This window comes from Schistocerca cancellata, chromosome 2 (assembly GCF_023864275.1).
Source record: "Schistocerca cancellata isolate TAMUIC-IGC-003103 chromosome 2, iqSchCanc2.1, whole genome shotgun sequence".
Taxonomy (NCBI): Eukaryota; Metazoa; Arthropoda; class Insecta; order Orthoptera; family Acrididae; genus Schistocerca; species Schistocerca cancellata.
This window is the reverse complement of record NC_064627.1, coordinates 518,236,032-518,250,388: the sequence shown is the minus strand read 5'-3', so window position 1 is coordinate 518,250,388 and position 14,357 is coordinate 518,236,032. Positions and strand designations below refer to the sequence as shown.

The window sequence follows — 14,357 nt, the reverse complement described above, 5'->3', positions numbered from 1 at the left end:
AAGAAAAAAAAAAGGGGGGGGGGGAGGGGGGGCCTTGTCTGGTCCTGATCTGAAACCAAGAAAAAGTCTGTCAAATCGTACAATTCATATTGTTAAAGAATTTTTTTACAAGTGATGAAATGAGTATGCCAGGGATGAAGGACTTTATATCAGTGAAAGACGACAGCACAAGTGGTAAAGAACATGTTTCAAAAAGGTTGATGCTTAATAATTTAAAAGAAGTGTGTATAGTTTTCAAAGAAAAATTCCCAACTGTAAAAGTGGGATTTTCTAAGTTTGCAGAACTTAGGCCTAAAAATTGTGTGCTAGCAGGCCAGAGTGGAACACTCAGTCTGTGTGTGCACCACTCATCAGAATGTGAAGCTTATGTTTGAAAATGCAAGAATGAGTTCAATGATGGATGGCAAAATTAAAACATACAAGGACTGCCTGCAAATGATGGTTTACAGACCACCAACTGACTGCTTCTTTTCAAATTGTGTTTCATGTCCAGGTACCAAAAAGATTAGAGAACTTATGGATAAAGCATATGAAAACAATGCAACTGAGACATGACATACAGACAGTGGATCTCTGTGGATCGATGTAACTCGGAAATAATTCAAAAACCGGTAACTGAATTTGTTGATGTATTTTGTGAAAAACTTCCCTGTCCTATTTCATCATAACTTGACAGCAAAGGAAAAAATTCATTTCTGAGACATACCAAGGAAAATCTTATGGAATATGAAGTGGCTGTCATTTGTGACTTTTCTGAGAATTATTCGATCATTTTGCAACATGAGGCACAATCATATCATTGGTCAAATAGTCAGGCAACCATTCACCCTTTTGTGGTGTATTTTAAACTCTTATGCCTGACAGCAACCAAATAGTCAGTCAACCATTCACCCTTTTGTGGTGTATTTTAAAGAGAAAGAAGTCAAACATTTAAATTTTGTAATAATATCAGACTGCCTCAACCACAACACTACGGCTGTCTACCTGTTCCAGACCAAGTTGATGGAATATCTGAAATGCAAGTTTCAAAGATCTCCCAAAAAATTCTTCTATTTTACCGACAGCTCTGCGGCCCAATACAAAAATAAAAAAAACTTTATTAACTTGTGTAATCACAAGCAAGATTTTGGAGCTGTGGCTTAATGGCATTTTTCAGCAACAGCACATGGCAAAGGACCATGCGATGGGCTGGGGGCCACAGTAAAAAGACTAGCAGTCAGAGCAAGCCTACAAACACCATATAAGGACCAAATTATGGATGCAAGGCAACTTTTTGAATGGTTACATCAGAATATATCTAACATAGACTTTGTATTTGTGACCCCTGAAGAATACATTAAAACTGAAGAACAACTGGCCAGCCGGTACAGTACCGCTGTAACTATATCAGGCACCCGGAAATTTCATGCCTTAGTACCTCTTAAATGTGCAACCAAAGTAAATGTGAAATTATTTTCTTCTGAAGTTGTTTCAAGCATAGTTCCTGTTGTAAAGGACATACAGCAGATATTATTTGCAGATATTAGTGGGTATGTAACATCAATCTATGGTGACACTTGGTGGTTGAGTTATGTTCTGGATAAAGATGAAGATTGCAGTGAAGTGCAAGTTACATTCCTCCATCCTTCAGGCCCATCACCCTTTTGCAGATGTGTTATGCAAAGTGAACCCATCACACAGACTGGCCGAACATACAGTTTACCAGACAGTGAAGTGAACAAATTTGTGGATGTCTTCCAACGACTGAAGTCTCGATGAATTAATTTGTTAACACCTAACTTTACTCATAATATTGGATTTTTAATGTTACACTTACTTTCTCCATTAAAAAATTTAAAAGTAATAGCTACTGCTTGTTTCATTGTAATGTGTTGCTCGTTTCATTCAATGAACTATTCAAAATTTTCTTAAATGATACTAATTCCGGTATTTTTCACGAAACGTGTATTTCTGAAGTTCTGTATCTCCTGATCCCATTGAAATCCCATGACAGAATTTTGCTATATGTATTAAGACATTACAAACTATATTTGATAATTTTTTGGAATTTTTGAAATTGCCGCTTTTTGAGAAATTTAAATTTTAAAATATAATTTTAATTTTTCAATTTTTTTAAAATTGTAACCCCTATCTTGGGGCATATCATATTAAAGCCCCATTTAACAGCTTTAAAATAAGACCACTCTCAGGTGTATATCATCACTAGTTGCCAGCCTATAGGCAACCAAAGGTGCCAGAACATGAAATTTCTTCATAATAATTTAAATCTTTAAAAATTAATAACTTCAAAAATAATTGTGCTACATAACTGAAATTAGGTATTTATTCATAAGCCTATGATGTATCATTGCATACCAAAAATCATGGAAATCTGAGACATCAAGTCTGAATCAGTGTGTTGATTTGACATATGTAGCCTGCGACAGTGCTCTACTTGTATGAACACTGTAGTATACGCTTCCGCTATCTCCCCTCCCTGTTTTTCGAGTGTAAACACAATGGTCCTGCCATTTTGACCAAGCAAAAAGTGTGATTGCAGGGCAATATATAGGAATTTGTTTGTAGACGAAACATCTCTTCTTCCAAAGCTCAACACAGAAACCAACAGAAAGAATACTATGAAGATTCAAGAATGAAAGATAGCAAAAACAAGAATTAGAGGTAAGTAATCCATCAAAGTGACGATATTGTTGGAAAAAAAACATCAGGCATTTATATTATTTTGAAAAATCGTAAAGTGAAACATGAAACCAAGGTATAAATTAATGACAAAATGCAAATACAAGCATATGAAAATGGTACAAAATAATCAAAATTTTCTAAATTGTTAAAGTCACATGGTCCTCACAAACACACATTCTGATATTTAGAGGTAATGACAGCTCTGCTCATTTGCCTTTGAGCCAAGAGGCAATCTTATTCTGATCTAACTACAATGAGACAGTAATTTGCTTCAAGAACCACACATTGAAAGATACTGCAAAAATAAAGCCATACAGAAAAACCATGTTTGAAACTATTTTATTGCTAAAACGCAATGAGTGCTCTATCATCTCTAGAATTTTTACTGGCAGAGGAGCTTCAAAGCTTTGACAGTGTAGTGAACAGTCCTATTTCTGTGAACATTTATTAGGATGCTGCTATGTTTCTGACCAAAGTTTTGGGGTTATAAAAAAATTTTTGTAACAGTTGAACACAGTGGAAACGGAAGATGACACTAAATACAATAAAAGAAATGAAAACCAAATTAGTAGAGCTAATAATAAAACCGTTCACTAATCCAGGATCCATTTTTCAACAATTCTTTTGTAGTCTTCCAATAACTGTTTCACCACACATCCTCCTCCCCCTCCACCGCCCCCTTCTGAATCTCAAATTAGAAATCATCAAATTATTCCAGTCTTAATCCATAACTTTTTTTTAATGGCATTGATTTAGAACTGAAAGAGAACAGTATAAATGACAGCCTAAGCACAAGTTGGTGCATATATCCACAACATTAAGTTGAATATGAAGTTTTCAGTAAAAAATCTACTGCCCGCTACCTACCTTCTCAAGCTGTCTTTGTATATGCTGAAGCCTCTCAGTCTCTCTCTGTTTCTCTGCTCTTAGCTCAGCATTTTCTTTCTCTAAGCGCACTATCCGCCCCTCGTACTGTGACGTCAAAGATATTAGACGGGCACTGTCTTCTTCTGTAAAAAGGAAGAGTAAATTAAAATATAGTAAACCTCCTGCTCCAATAGATCTCCATGAACAGCAGCAACAACTACATAGAAAGGACAATGGGACAAAAACAAAAATGATCACTGAACAACTCCAAGGCTTTGAAAAAAGAAATATTCCCCTCTTAGTTGCATATATTCTGTAATTTATTATTCACTGTTTAGTACTTTTTAATGTGAATAAACAAAAGGACACACATTTTAGAACCTCACCTGAAACTGTTCTTCATGGTGAACATTATTGTAACTCAAATATTCAGCAGGAATTATCAATTTTGTTTCTCATGGTATTACAGAAGGTTGACAATAGATCCTTCCTTAAGTAAATTTGACAAGTAACATGATTCTATGGCTCGGAAACAAATTAACTATTGAGAATGCCATAACCAGTAACCTTTTTATGAAATGTGAACCATAAATAGTAGATAAACTCTAACAAGCAGGTATAGCAATTTTCATGCCTGTGTTACAGTGTTTCATCAAGTTTCTGAAGGAGTGGGTATTGTATTGTTGGGAGTGTTTGAGGGCGGGTAAGGAGATTGAGGAGGAAAGGGAGGGGGGAGAGAGGATGGTGATGGAGGGCAGAAGAGGAGATGGAGAGAAGAAAAGATAGGAGGAGGGAGGGAGGGAGGGAGGGAGGAGCAGTAGGGACAAGGGAGATAAGGTGGGAAGGACTGACAAGGGGAAGACCTTCAGACACTGCCTACCGATTCGGTTCAAATTTGGCAGGTCGCTTGTGTACAACCTAAAACGAAGGATTAAGACATTTTGGCTCAACACCCTCCCCTTTTTGAGAAAATCACCCCTAAAGGTTATGACGAGCAAATTGACTTAAAATTGGCAGGATCGATAGATAATTGTAAATAGAGCACTTTTCATCATCAGATATGTGGTCTACAAATCATACTTTCCCAGAAATCAAGAAAAGAAACTTTTACAACTGCCGCTTTTGCACCCACATGGTAAGCGCTTTCGGTCGAGAGCGCTGATAGCGCAACGGCTAAGGGAACTTGCAGGGAAGTGGAGAACCCGGGTTCGAATCTAGAGGTAACCCAACAGATGTTATGTTTCTCATTTGCATTTTTTCCATATCTCAATTGATAGGAATAGGAGGGTTAATAAGGTAAATAAATCAATAAGGAATGACAAAAAGATACGCAAATAAATTTCTCAAACCTCTTGGGATAGTAAACAACTAAAATGTTACTCCTGGTAACTTTACAATGGTTCTTCCAGTCACTGTTACATGTCCTCACTTTTCTTCGAACAACTAGATGGATGGTACTTGTCATATAAACTTCTGTGGCACCAAGAACATCTAATGAATGCTGTCTTTCGACAGCTACACTGTTCCTTCGGAAGAGTCAGCGGAAAATAAACTTGGATTACATTTAAAAATATGTCTTTTTCGGGAATTAATTTTGATGTGTATCACGCATACGATATCATTGCCTGAAAAGTTGGTGCTGAAAGTTGGTTATGAATTATGCTGTGAATAGTTATTGCATCTGTGCTGTTGTGCAATTAACGCTGGGTTTTGAGAAGAACACTGCAATTCTGAAGCCTCGAAACAAAGTTTTTAACCTGGCAATAGAAATAAACATGGCACAACTGCCTCACAGGTGGGCAGTTTGGTGGTATCACTTTTACCATGCAAGTCGGTTGACCCTCGTCATCTATAAACATAGTGTCATACATTAGAGAATTAGTTTGTCCACCCCAGGAATCCAATATTAGACAAAACTTGTTATCAGCGACGTATGGTTTTAAAACATTATCAAGAAATGTTCTCTAAATTGCATTTGTCAATTTTCCGGGTTTGGAGCTAGTAATGTAAACATTTTTCAATGAGTCTGTTAAGCAATTGACATATTGTATAACACGAGGATCAAATGTAATACACATTTCTTGTAAACACAGGAAAACCTAAGGTAACTCTGTTCCAGAGGCTGTGATACCATAATGTGCCATGTACGAGCGTGTTAGTTTTTTTTTTTTTTACAACCAACTGTAACAAGGGTTCGTTTTTCTCCCTTATGCGATAACGTGCATTGAATGTTCACCCGATGCTCGCATCCTGTTTGATCTGTGTTGATCACGTAATCATGATTAAAACCGTCATAATTGATGGTGTTTGCTTGCTGAAAAGAGCTGCCACTTTCTGTATATCTCCTATATTTTATACCTCCTTGTGGGAGACGTAGTTAGTGACGTGGCATTGAAAAATTTCATATTCCGATTTGAAATTCCTTGCCCAAGATAATGATGCAGCAAATGTAAAATCCTTGTTGGTTGTATATTGAAGCGTTGCACCTGCAGCCCACTCCTGGAGTATTCTCATTGCTACATTCTCGTTATGACAATGAGATTCAAAAAATTGGTTGTATGTCTACTTATTTATCGCCTGGTATTTGTCATATCTTGTCCCTCCTTTAACGATATCATTTTCCCACAGTTTTAGGTTCTTCTTCCTTTTCAGAGCTGTTGTTGCTCCATTCTTCTGCAATGTTTGTAGGTTGCAGTTTGGATGATTCCCAGCTAGTGCTACCACCTTTACTTTTACTTCAAGGGGTATAGCACCGTAGTTCAGTATTTAGTAACCGGTTCGTAATACTCATCAGGAACACATGAAGCACAGTTTGCCTGCAACGTGGACATTTCCAAAGTGTTATGAGCATGTTGCGATTCAGTAGTCATGATATCTTCCACTAAATCACCTTATGCTTCGCCTTAATGGTACAGTTCTTTCAGTATCAACAAAAGTCATTTCGTTCGTCAGCTCCAAAAATCACTTGATGAGAAACAGAACTGCCTGTTTCTGATAGTGCATTGATAAAACATCTGTCTTTTAACACTTTTACAAACCAAAACACAGCATCCATAGCTTCCCACTTTCCGTCGGCTGTGACAGGCTCTCAACTATACATTTCAGTGCTGGCCAAAGGGCATACGCCCCCCATTATTCAGATTATGCAACTGAAACATATGACAACACACAATGACTAGGTACTACAGCATAAACAAAAGAGACAATTACTACAAACTACATACACTACAAGTCATATGTTACTTTCCAAAGATGACTGTATTCTTTCAAAAAACATATTTTATTCAGAGGATTAATGATGAAAAATCATTACATGTGTTCTTGACATTTGCAGCAGCCTAAAGACGGAAAACAACTCTTTCCGACTGACTTATATAAGGTTCGTGGTGGACACCCAAACTCTTCGATGTTTACAACTATGATATCACAAAGAGGCAAACGGGACAACACAACTCTCCCCTCGTGCATTCTGTCACGTGTCTCACTGTAAATAAGCGTCGCACAGTTGGCTATCTGTGGTCCCATGTGACAAATTCATAGCACTCTTACTCAGAGTTGTTTTCATGTAACAAAGCTTAAACATTTAATTCTTTACTAATTCAAGTTGGTCGGGAAATTAGCTTGACTACCTTATTACTATTATTATTCTGTGTTGAGTTGAGTACCTTATTAAACCTCCTACTCCTACAAACTCCGATACGAAAAACTACAGTTTAAAAAAATGAAAACCGTACAGTTTCTTAGGGATTCGAACCCAAGTTCCCCACTTCCCAGCCAGTTACTTTGGCCGTTGCGCTACCGGTGCTCTCAAGTGTTTACCACGTGGATACATGAGTGGCAGTTGTAAGACTTTCTTTCCTTGATATTTGGAAAAGTATGTGTTTACGGACCCCATACCAGATGAATAAAAGATGCTCTTTTTACAATTATCTATCGATCCCACCAATTTTTAGTCCACTACTTTAGGGGTGATTTTTCACAAAAACAAGGGGATGTTGAGCCAAAATATCTTAGAGTCCTTCGTTTCATGTTGTACACAAGCAACTTGCCAAATCTGAGCCGAATCAGTTGGCCGTATCTGAGGCCTTCCCCTTCTGAGAGACCACATGAGGGAGGGAGGAAAGGAGGGAAGACCTTAGAGTACGAGACAGGGAGGGGGGGCGTGGCCAGAGGGAGGGATGGATGGATGGATGGATGGACGGATGGAGTGTGGCCAGAGAGAGGGTGGGTGGATGGATGGATGGATGGAGTGTGGCCAGAGAGAGGGATGGATGGATGAATGGAGTGTGGCCAGAGAGAGGGATGGATGGATGGATGGAGTGTGGCCAGAGAGAGGGATGGATGGAGTGTGGCCAGAGGGAGGGATGGATGAATGAATGGATGGATGGAGTGTGGCCAGAGGGAGGGATGGAGTGTGGGCAGAGGGATGGAGTAAGCTAAAGGGAGGCAAAGATGGAGAGCTGATGGGAGTGTAGGGGCGAGGAGTGTGGTGTTTGGGTTAGGAGGGAAGAAGAGGAATGTGTAGAGGAAGGGAGGGGACAGAAGGAAGGCGGAGTGTCATGGAAGGGAAGGGAGGGGAGGGGAGGTGTGGGAACTGTCATGGAGTGGAGAGGAGGGGAGTGTCAGAGAGGGCATCGGTGGGATGAGGGTGGGAGGTTCTAGGAGCATCCTTTCATGAAGAAACATGTACAAAGGTGGCTGAAGAATATCTGCAGAGATATTACTGATGCATGGAAATGGACAGCAGTCCTGAATTTCCATGTTTCTGTGCATGCACAGTAGACAGCAGTAACACATGTATGTGTTGAAAGGGGGTACTCAGAGTGTTTTCTGTTTGTTCCTCTTCTACTGTTATTGTTGATACCTGTTGATAGTAGTTGACTTAAGACTTTCATATTACAGATTTGGCATAATTTTGAGTGAATTTTCATAAATGCAGTACTTGAACAAATGTAATGATTACTGCCAATTGACTACATTTTTTTATTTATTGATGTTGTGAAAATCATTCTTTGTAGTGATTGCTTCATTTTCTAAAAACAAGGCTTGAATGTTCTAATCCAGGTGTATAGTGAGGAAAGGTGTCTTTTTGATCCTCAAGACTTACTGTACAACAATAAGGTACCTCACTCACCAAAAGTGTAATCAAATGGTTTAATTCTTACTTCGAACTATGGGGGAACTGCTTCTCACATTACTGTGAAATTTAAGTGAATTCCTTTGTCTATCTTCAAAAATAGCTTGTTAAAGCAAACCACATACATTCTCAGAAAATTTGGATATTCCTACAATCTCTGGGCCTCACCTCTTGTGTCCCTTCTTATTAGCCATATTTGAACCCAACAATCTCTGGCTTTTCATTCGCCATCATTGTCCTGCCCTCCTAAGGAGGGTCACATACACTGACAGGACAATAGTTGCAATGACAACCGCATCTTTCATGAACAAAAATTCTGTATCAATGTAAACTTAGATAAAAATATGCCTGTGAAAAAAAAAGAGTCACAATATAAAATGAACCACTGAGCTCATAATTCAGAACATTCTGTGACAGGGAACAACAATTACTGTGAAAAAAAAAAGAGTCACAATATAAAATGAACCACTGAGCTCATAATTCAGAACATTCTGTGACAGGGAACAACAATTACTTAATAAACAGGAACTTTGAGCTCTCAAAATTTTTTTTAATTTGAATTAATAGCTTTACAAGAAATAAGACATTACCACTTGCGTTCTGCTTGCTTGTATCATGTAATTGGGTGACATTAACCAGTCTGCAGTTTCAGTTGTGCAGTTGTGGCACTGTTGCCAAGGTGTACCCCTTATCTGCATCGTGTAATACAAGCTTTATGTAGACTATCACTACAATTCCACATAGCAGTTAGTGAACTTAATTCTGTTGTCTTGAATAACTATCATAAGCACATCATAATTCATTAAATATCTTAAAATGACTCGGACTTTAAGAGGAATAATGTTGACATCGAAAATAATGAACTCTACAGCCAAACAATGGTGAGAATCCACAAAGTCCTTCTAATACACAAACACTCTAGAAATTAATATGTAAAGAAGAAAAAAAATCACTATCAGTGACAGCACTACATAATATATCTTGCCAATAAGCACTATAACATGCATGACAATACAGCATAGAAAAAACTAAAAAAATGAGGCAGTCATTTATCACTATTTTCCTAATGTTATCCATAATGCATGAAATTCATAATTATTTTTTTGCTCCTTTCTATGACAGAACAACTGAAACTCAAGTATTAATATATAGTGATATTGTTATTTGCAATTTCTATTTTATTCAAATCTTTCAACTACTTTATTACTTCAACATTCTTGTACCTTTTATCTGCTCCACAGCTCCTACCCTTTCCTGGGCTTCTTTCAGCTGATTTGTTAAAGCACTCTTCTCTCCTGTCAGCTGCACTATTCTTTGTTTCAAATTTTTCAGTAGGACTCGTGCTCTTTCATCCTTTTCAACTGCATTCATCTTGAGACTTTCATTTTCTTTACGCAGGTTTTCTGCTTCATCATGAGAGCTTGTTACCTGTAACATGTGGGTTATATTAGGGAGTTATGAATTTTGAAAAGCTTATTACCTGAAATGAAGTCATGTTTACTTTCAGACATTTTTAAAAAATGTTGATCTCATCTGTAATAAATTCAAGTTACATGTCAATGATATCACCGACATGGGTTCATACACGTGTTTCATCAAGCTACACTAGCAACCCCATAAAATGGTTAATCACCAGAAAAAAATGGTACCTCACAGTTCAATAGTATCCTGGTCTGGAATGCATCTAAAGTTTATTTCAGTTAAATGCTGAAGTAAACTTTACTGTTATAAGCAATGTACAGCTTCTGCTGTACTAAGAAATGATTTTCTTAAATCAGGTCCTGAAATGAGTGCCAGTTCACCAGCACTACCTCAAGTAGTATCCCGCCGTTCTCGCAATTTCCACAACATTTTGTGGAACCACAATCCCCCCCGAACAATCCACTCCCCTGTGATCACTTGCATGCCCCCTTCAGCAATGTCTTTTATTCAGTGAAAATGAGAGGACAACTGATAGTCTATATTTGACATTTTTGAAGGAACCATTCATTAAGTCACTCAGCAAGATTTCAAAGGTCCAGTGAATATCACACTGTGAATTAAAAACGCTTTGTTAGGAAAGAAAACACAGACAAAGTCATTCATTCACACAAGCATGCACACCTCACGCACACAGGGTCACCGTCTCTGGCAGCTCAACTGCAATGCAACTGTCACGTAGCCCGGAAGCAGCAACCTGGAGGGGATGGGAAGGAGAAGGGATAGCAGGTTATAGGTGGCGGGAGAAAAGAGTGCTGTCTGGCAGAGCATGTAAGAGACTACATTGCCCACAGCTTCAGGAGGCTGTAAGGAAAGGGGGAGGAGGATGAAAAAGGAGAGGAGCAGGAAAGGGAAAACAGTCTTGTGCTTTGGCTGGGGGCGGCACACAAAGAAGGTGATGGGATGAGAACAGGCAGGAGGTAATGTACAGAAACTGTTGGGTAGAGGGTGTGAAGTCAGTAGGTTACCATAGGCTGGGGCCAGGATAATTTCAGGAGCAGACAATTTGTTGTAAGGACAGAGCTCATCTGCGCAGTCATAAAAGCTGATGGTGAGGAAAACACAGGCGACCAAGGGTTGTGAAGTGCCAATTTAAATCATTCAGCTACATGATGTGCCACAAGGTGGTCTACTTTGCTCTTGGACACAGTTTGGTGGTGACTGTTCATCCTCGTGGACAGCTGGTTAGTAGTCATACCAATACAAAAAGCTTCCAATAACTGCAGCAGAGCTGGTACATGACATGGCTGCTTTTACAGGTGGCCCAGCCTCTGATGAGGTAGGGTAAGCCTGTGGCAGGACTGGAATAGGAAATGCTGGGTGGGGGATTGGGTAGGTCTTGCACAGGGATGTGATCCCTGTGGTACAGGGTAAGTTGGGTGTGACATACAGATGGACTAGGATGTTGTGGAGGTTAAGTGGATAGCACCTGAAGAGTGGTGGGAGGGATTTTGCATAGGATGTCCATAATTTTAGGGCATGAATGTAGGTAGTCAAAGCCCTGATGATGTGATTCAACTGATTGCTGCTTCTGTTCTACGTGACAGCTCCTTTCCAGTCCAAGTCCCTGGAGATAGCAGTCATGTGTGTGTGTGCGCAATGTGCTTGCTGCTTGCTTTTGTGTGTGTGTGTGTGTGTGTGTGTGTGTGTGTGTGTGTGTGTGTGTGTGTGTGTGTGTATGTTTCCTTTCCTGATGAAGGCTTTCGGCGAAAGCTAAGCGTGTAACTGCCTTTTCATTGTGCCTGTCTGAAACTCAACATTTTATCTATATGGTGAATAGCAATCTACCTTTTTATTATATTGTTGTTAAAAAACAAATCTATTTTTATATTCTGCTTCATCTAAATGCTGGAAGCAATCACAGAGTTTACAGGGTGGGTGAATGTCTTCAAAAAGTTCTTTAAAGCATGCTATTCTCACAAACAAAACCGTAACATGTCTCAATTTACATTTACAAATGTGTTTTGATGCCCATGATTTTCGAGTAATGGAGAAGTTAATTTTGCAGATTTGTAACTCTTTTAGAAGTGGTGCTGACATGCCAGGCAATATTGAGATAGTTTACATTGATTACTTCTCTTCACACCTCAGTTCCAGTAGTTATGAAAGCAGTAGTGGATGTGATCCATTGGACACCATAACTCTGAAGTGCTTTCGCTGATTCCAGAATTGATGCATCACCAGTAAGCTGAAATTTTATTCTTTTACTATAATTTATGGTTATGGAAAGTCGTCAGTTTGATTCCTAATTTATGAAACGTGATGTCATATTCAATGGTACATCATCATTAGGACAACTACAATTCCTGTAATATCCATAAAAGCAGTATGAAAATCTTCTGGAGACTGTGAGGAGAGGACAACTTCACTATAGCAGAAACCAATTCTGTCTGTAACACAGATTTACTTCAAATGACAGAAATGAAGTTTGTGCACTTGACCTACCTTCAGAAGTCTACAGTTAATGCAGACCACAAACATGGCAGTTCTTGAAGTATGGTTCTGGCTGTAAGCAGTTTTCACAGCGGGAACCAGTTTAGTGATAAAATTTTATGAGTTTAAGCTCCTATGTGATGGAAACAACTACTTCGATTATTACAAAAAATGGCCATTCACTCAATCTTGTATTTACTGTTCAGTTGGCACCTCAATTGAAGATTCTGAAGTGCAGACAATGTTTGAGAATAAGGTGTGGGATAATGGCATTCCAGTCTAGGGTACTACTTACTTATTTGGTCATGGGAAGTGAAAATGTGATTCAGAGGCTGGAAAAACTTTTCTTGAGGGAAGATCTGTTGTCATTAAACAATGGTGATATGTCAGTCTTGTAAATATAATAGAACTTGTGTGATGAACAGTAATATACTTAAATTCCAGAAATTGCTCTGTGTTTGAAATTCTGAATCCTACTGTAGTTATCTTTGACACTTGAAGTATGACTGTAATAATAACTAAAAATGATAAATGTTTTACAGGAGACTGCAATGACAAACATTATAAACAGTCATACAATAACATTTAAATGAACACCACCACCCCTCCCCCATTTGACTGTATTATTGTTTGTTTAATTAATTATGACCCAATTCTGGCCTTTTATGCAATTTACATATAAGCTAAATCACTTGAGAATGGGATAAAAGGCTGAAACCTGGGTTGTAATTAAATAAACAACAATACAGTCAAATGGCAGTGTGTTCATTTAAAAACAAACTTTATAATTTTCAAATGTAAAATTAGTTAATGAAATCCATAACTCCTTAAAAGTTTTGCCTTCTCACTTTTCCCACTTCCCAGGTATATATATTTCAAAAAATACCATAAAAATCTGGAAAGGTACATGAAAATATTTTTAACTACTTACTATGTCCCTATAAATGATGAAGCTGTAAAGTTCCCTTTAAAATTAATTATGCAGCTGTAACATTCTACACAACTTTGTAATTGATTTTCCTATAATTCAATAAAATCAGTCTTACAACTTTGAAAATACACGGTTTTAAAGCTACAGACCTCTAGTTTTCACAAAGCTGATGTTCATTTCAAGTACTGTAGAATAGGTAGTAAAAGAAAAATGTGATATTCTGATTTAAATACTGTTCCCAGGAAATGGCCACACACATGTAATGCACAATACACTTCTACACAATGCATGTGACTTGCATTATTACCTGCATTTCAGAAATTTGAAAGCAAGAATTGTCTTTGTAAGATGTTCTTACCATTTCCTTTATCTAAACTTAGAAAACACAACTCTTTGGACATCAACTTTACCACTTTCTCTTTTTCTTCCTCTCCTCTATTTCTGCTATTTTGCTTTGAATAAAAAGGCTATCCACTTACCACTCTCCTAGCTGTCTTCTCTTCCAAATTTAATTTTTTGTGTTTATCCCCCATCCCCCTTACAAAAAATTTCATTTTCCATTCCAGTTGTCTTTCCCTTTATTATGCATTCGGAGTCATTGTTATATCATATTATCTTCTTCGTAGTCCTTCCATATCTATTATCATACATTTAGCCTGACCTTTCTATGACTTTAAAGTTTTCCAGTTTCAAAGAATGGCAGCTCATTTTGTACTATCGCGAAATAGTGGAGAACACACCATGGATATGATATGTGAATTGGGTTGGTAATAACTGAAATTACGGCTTTTTCATTGAGGTGGGTCTTCTTATGAAATTTCCATCACA

General features: G+C 38.0%; 1 protein-coding gene across 2 annotated transcripts in view; it reads right to left on the bottom strand.

Moving 5' to 3' along the window:
• LOC126162069 (nucleoprotein TPR-like) overlaps positions 1-14,357 on the bottom strand; it is a 280,494-nt gene that overhangs the window by 108,904 nt on the left and 157,233 nt on the right. For both annotated transcript variants that reach the window (XM_049918330.1, XM_049918331.1), the window contains exons 22-23: positions 9,910-10,114; positions 3,550-3,692 (exon numbers count right to left, since the gene is read on the bottom strand). In XM_049918330.1, coding sequence (XP_049774287.1) covers positions 3,550-3,692; positions 9,910-10,114 — 348 coding nt within the window. The remainder of the gene's footprint in view (positions 1-3,549; positions 3,693-9,909; positions 10,115-14,357) is intronic.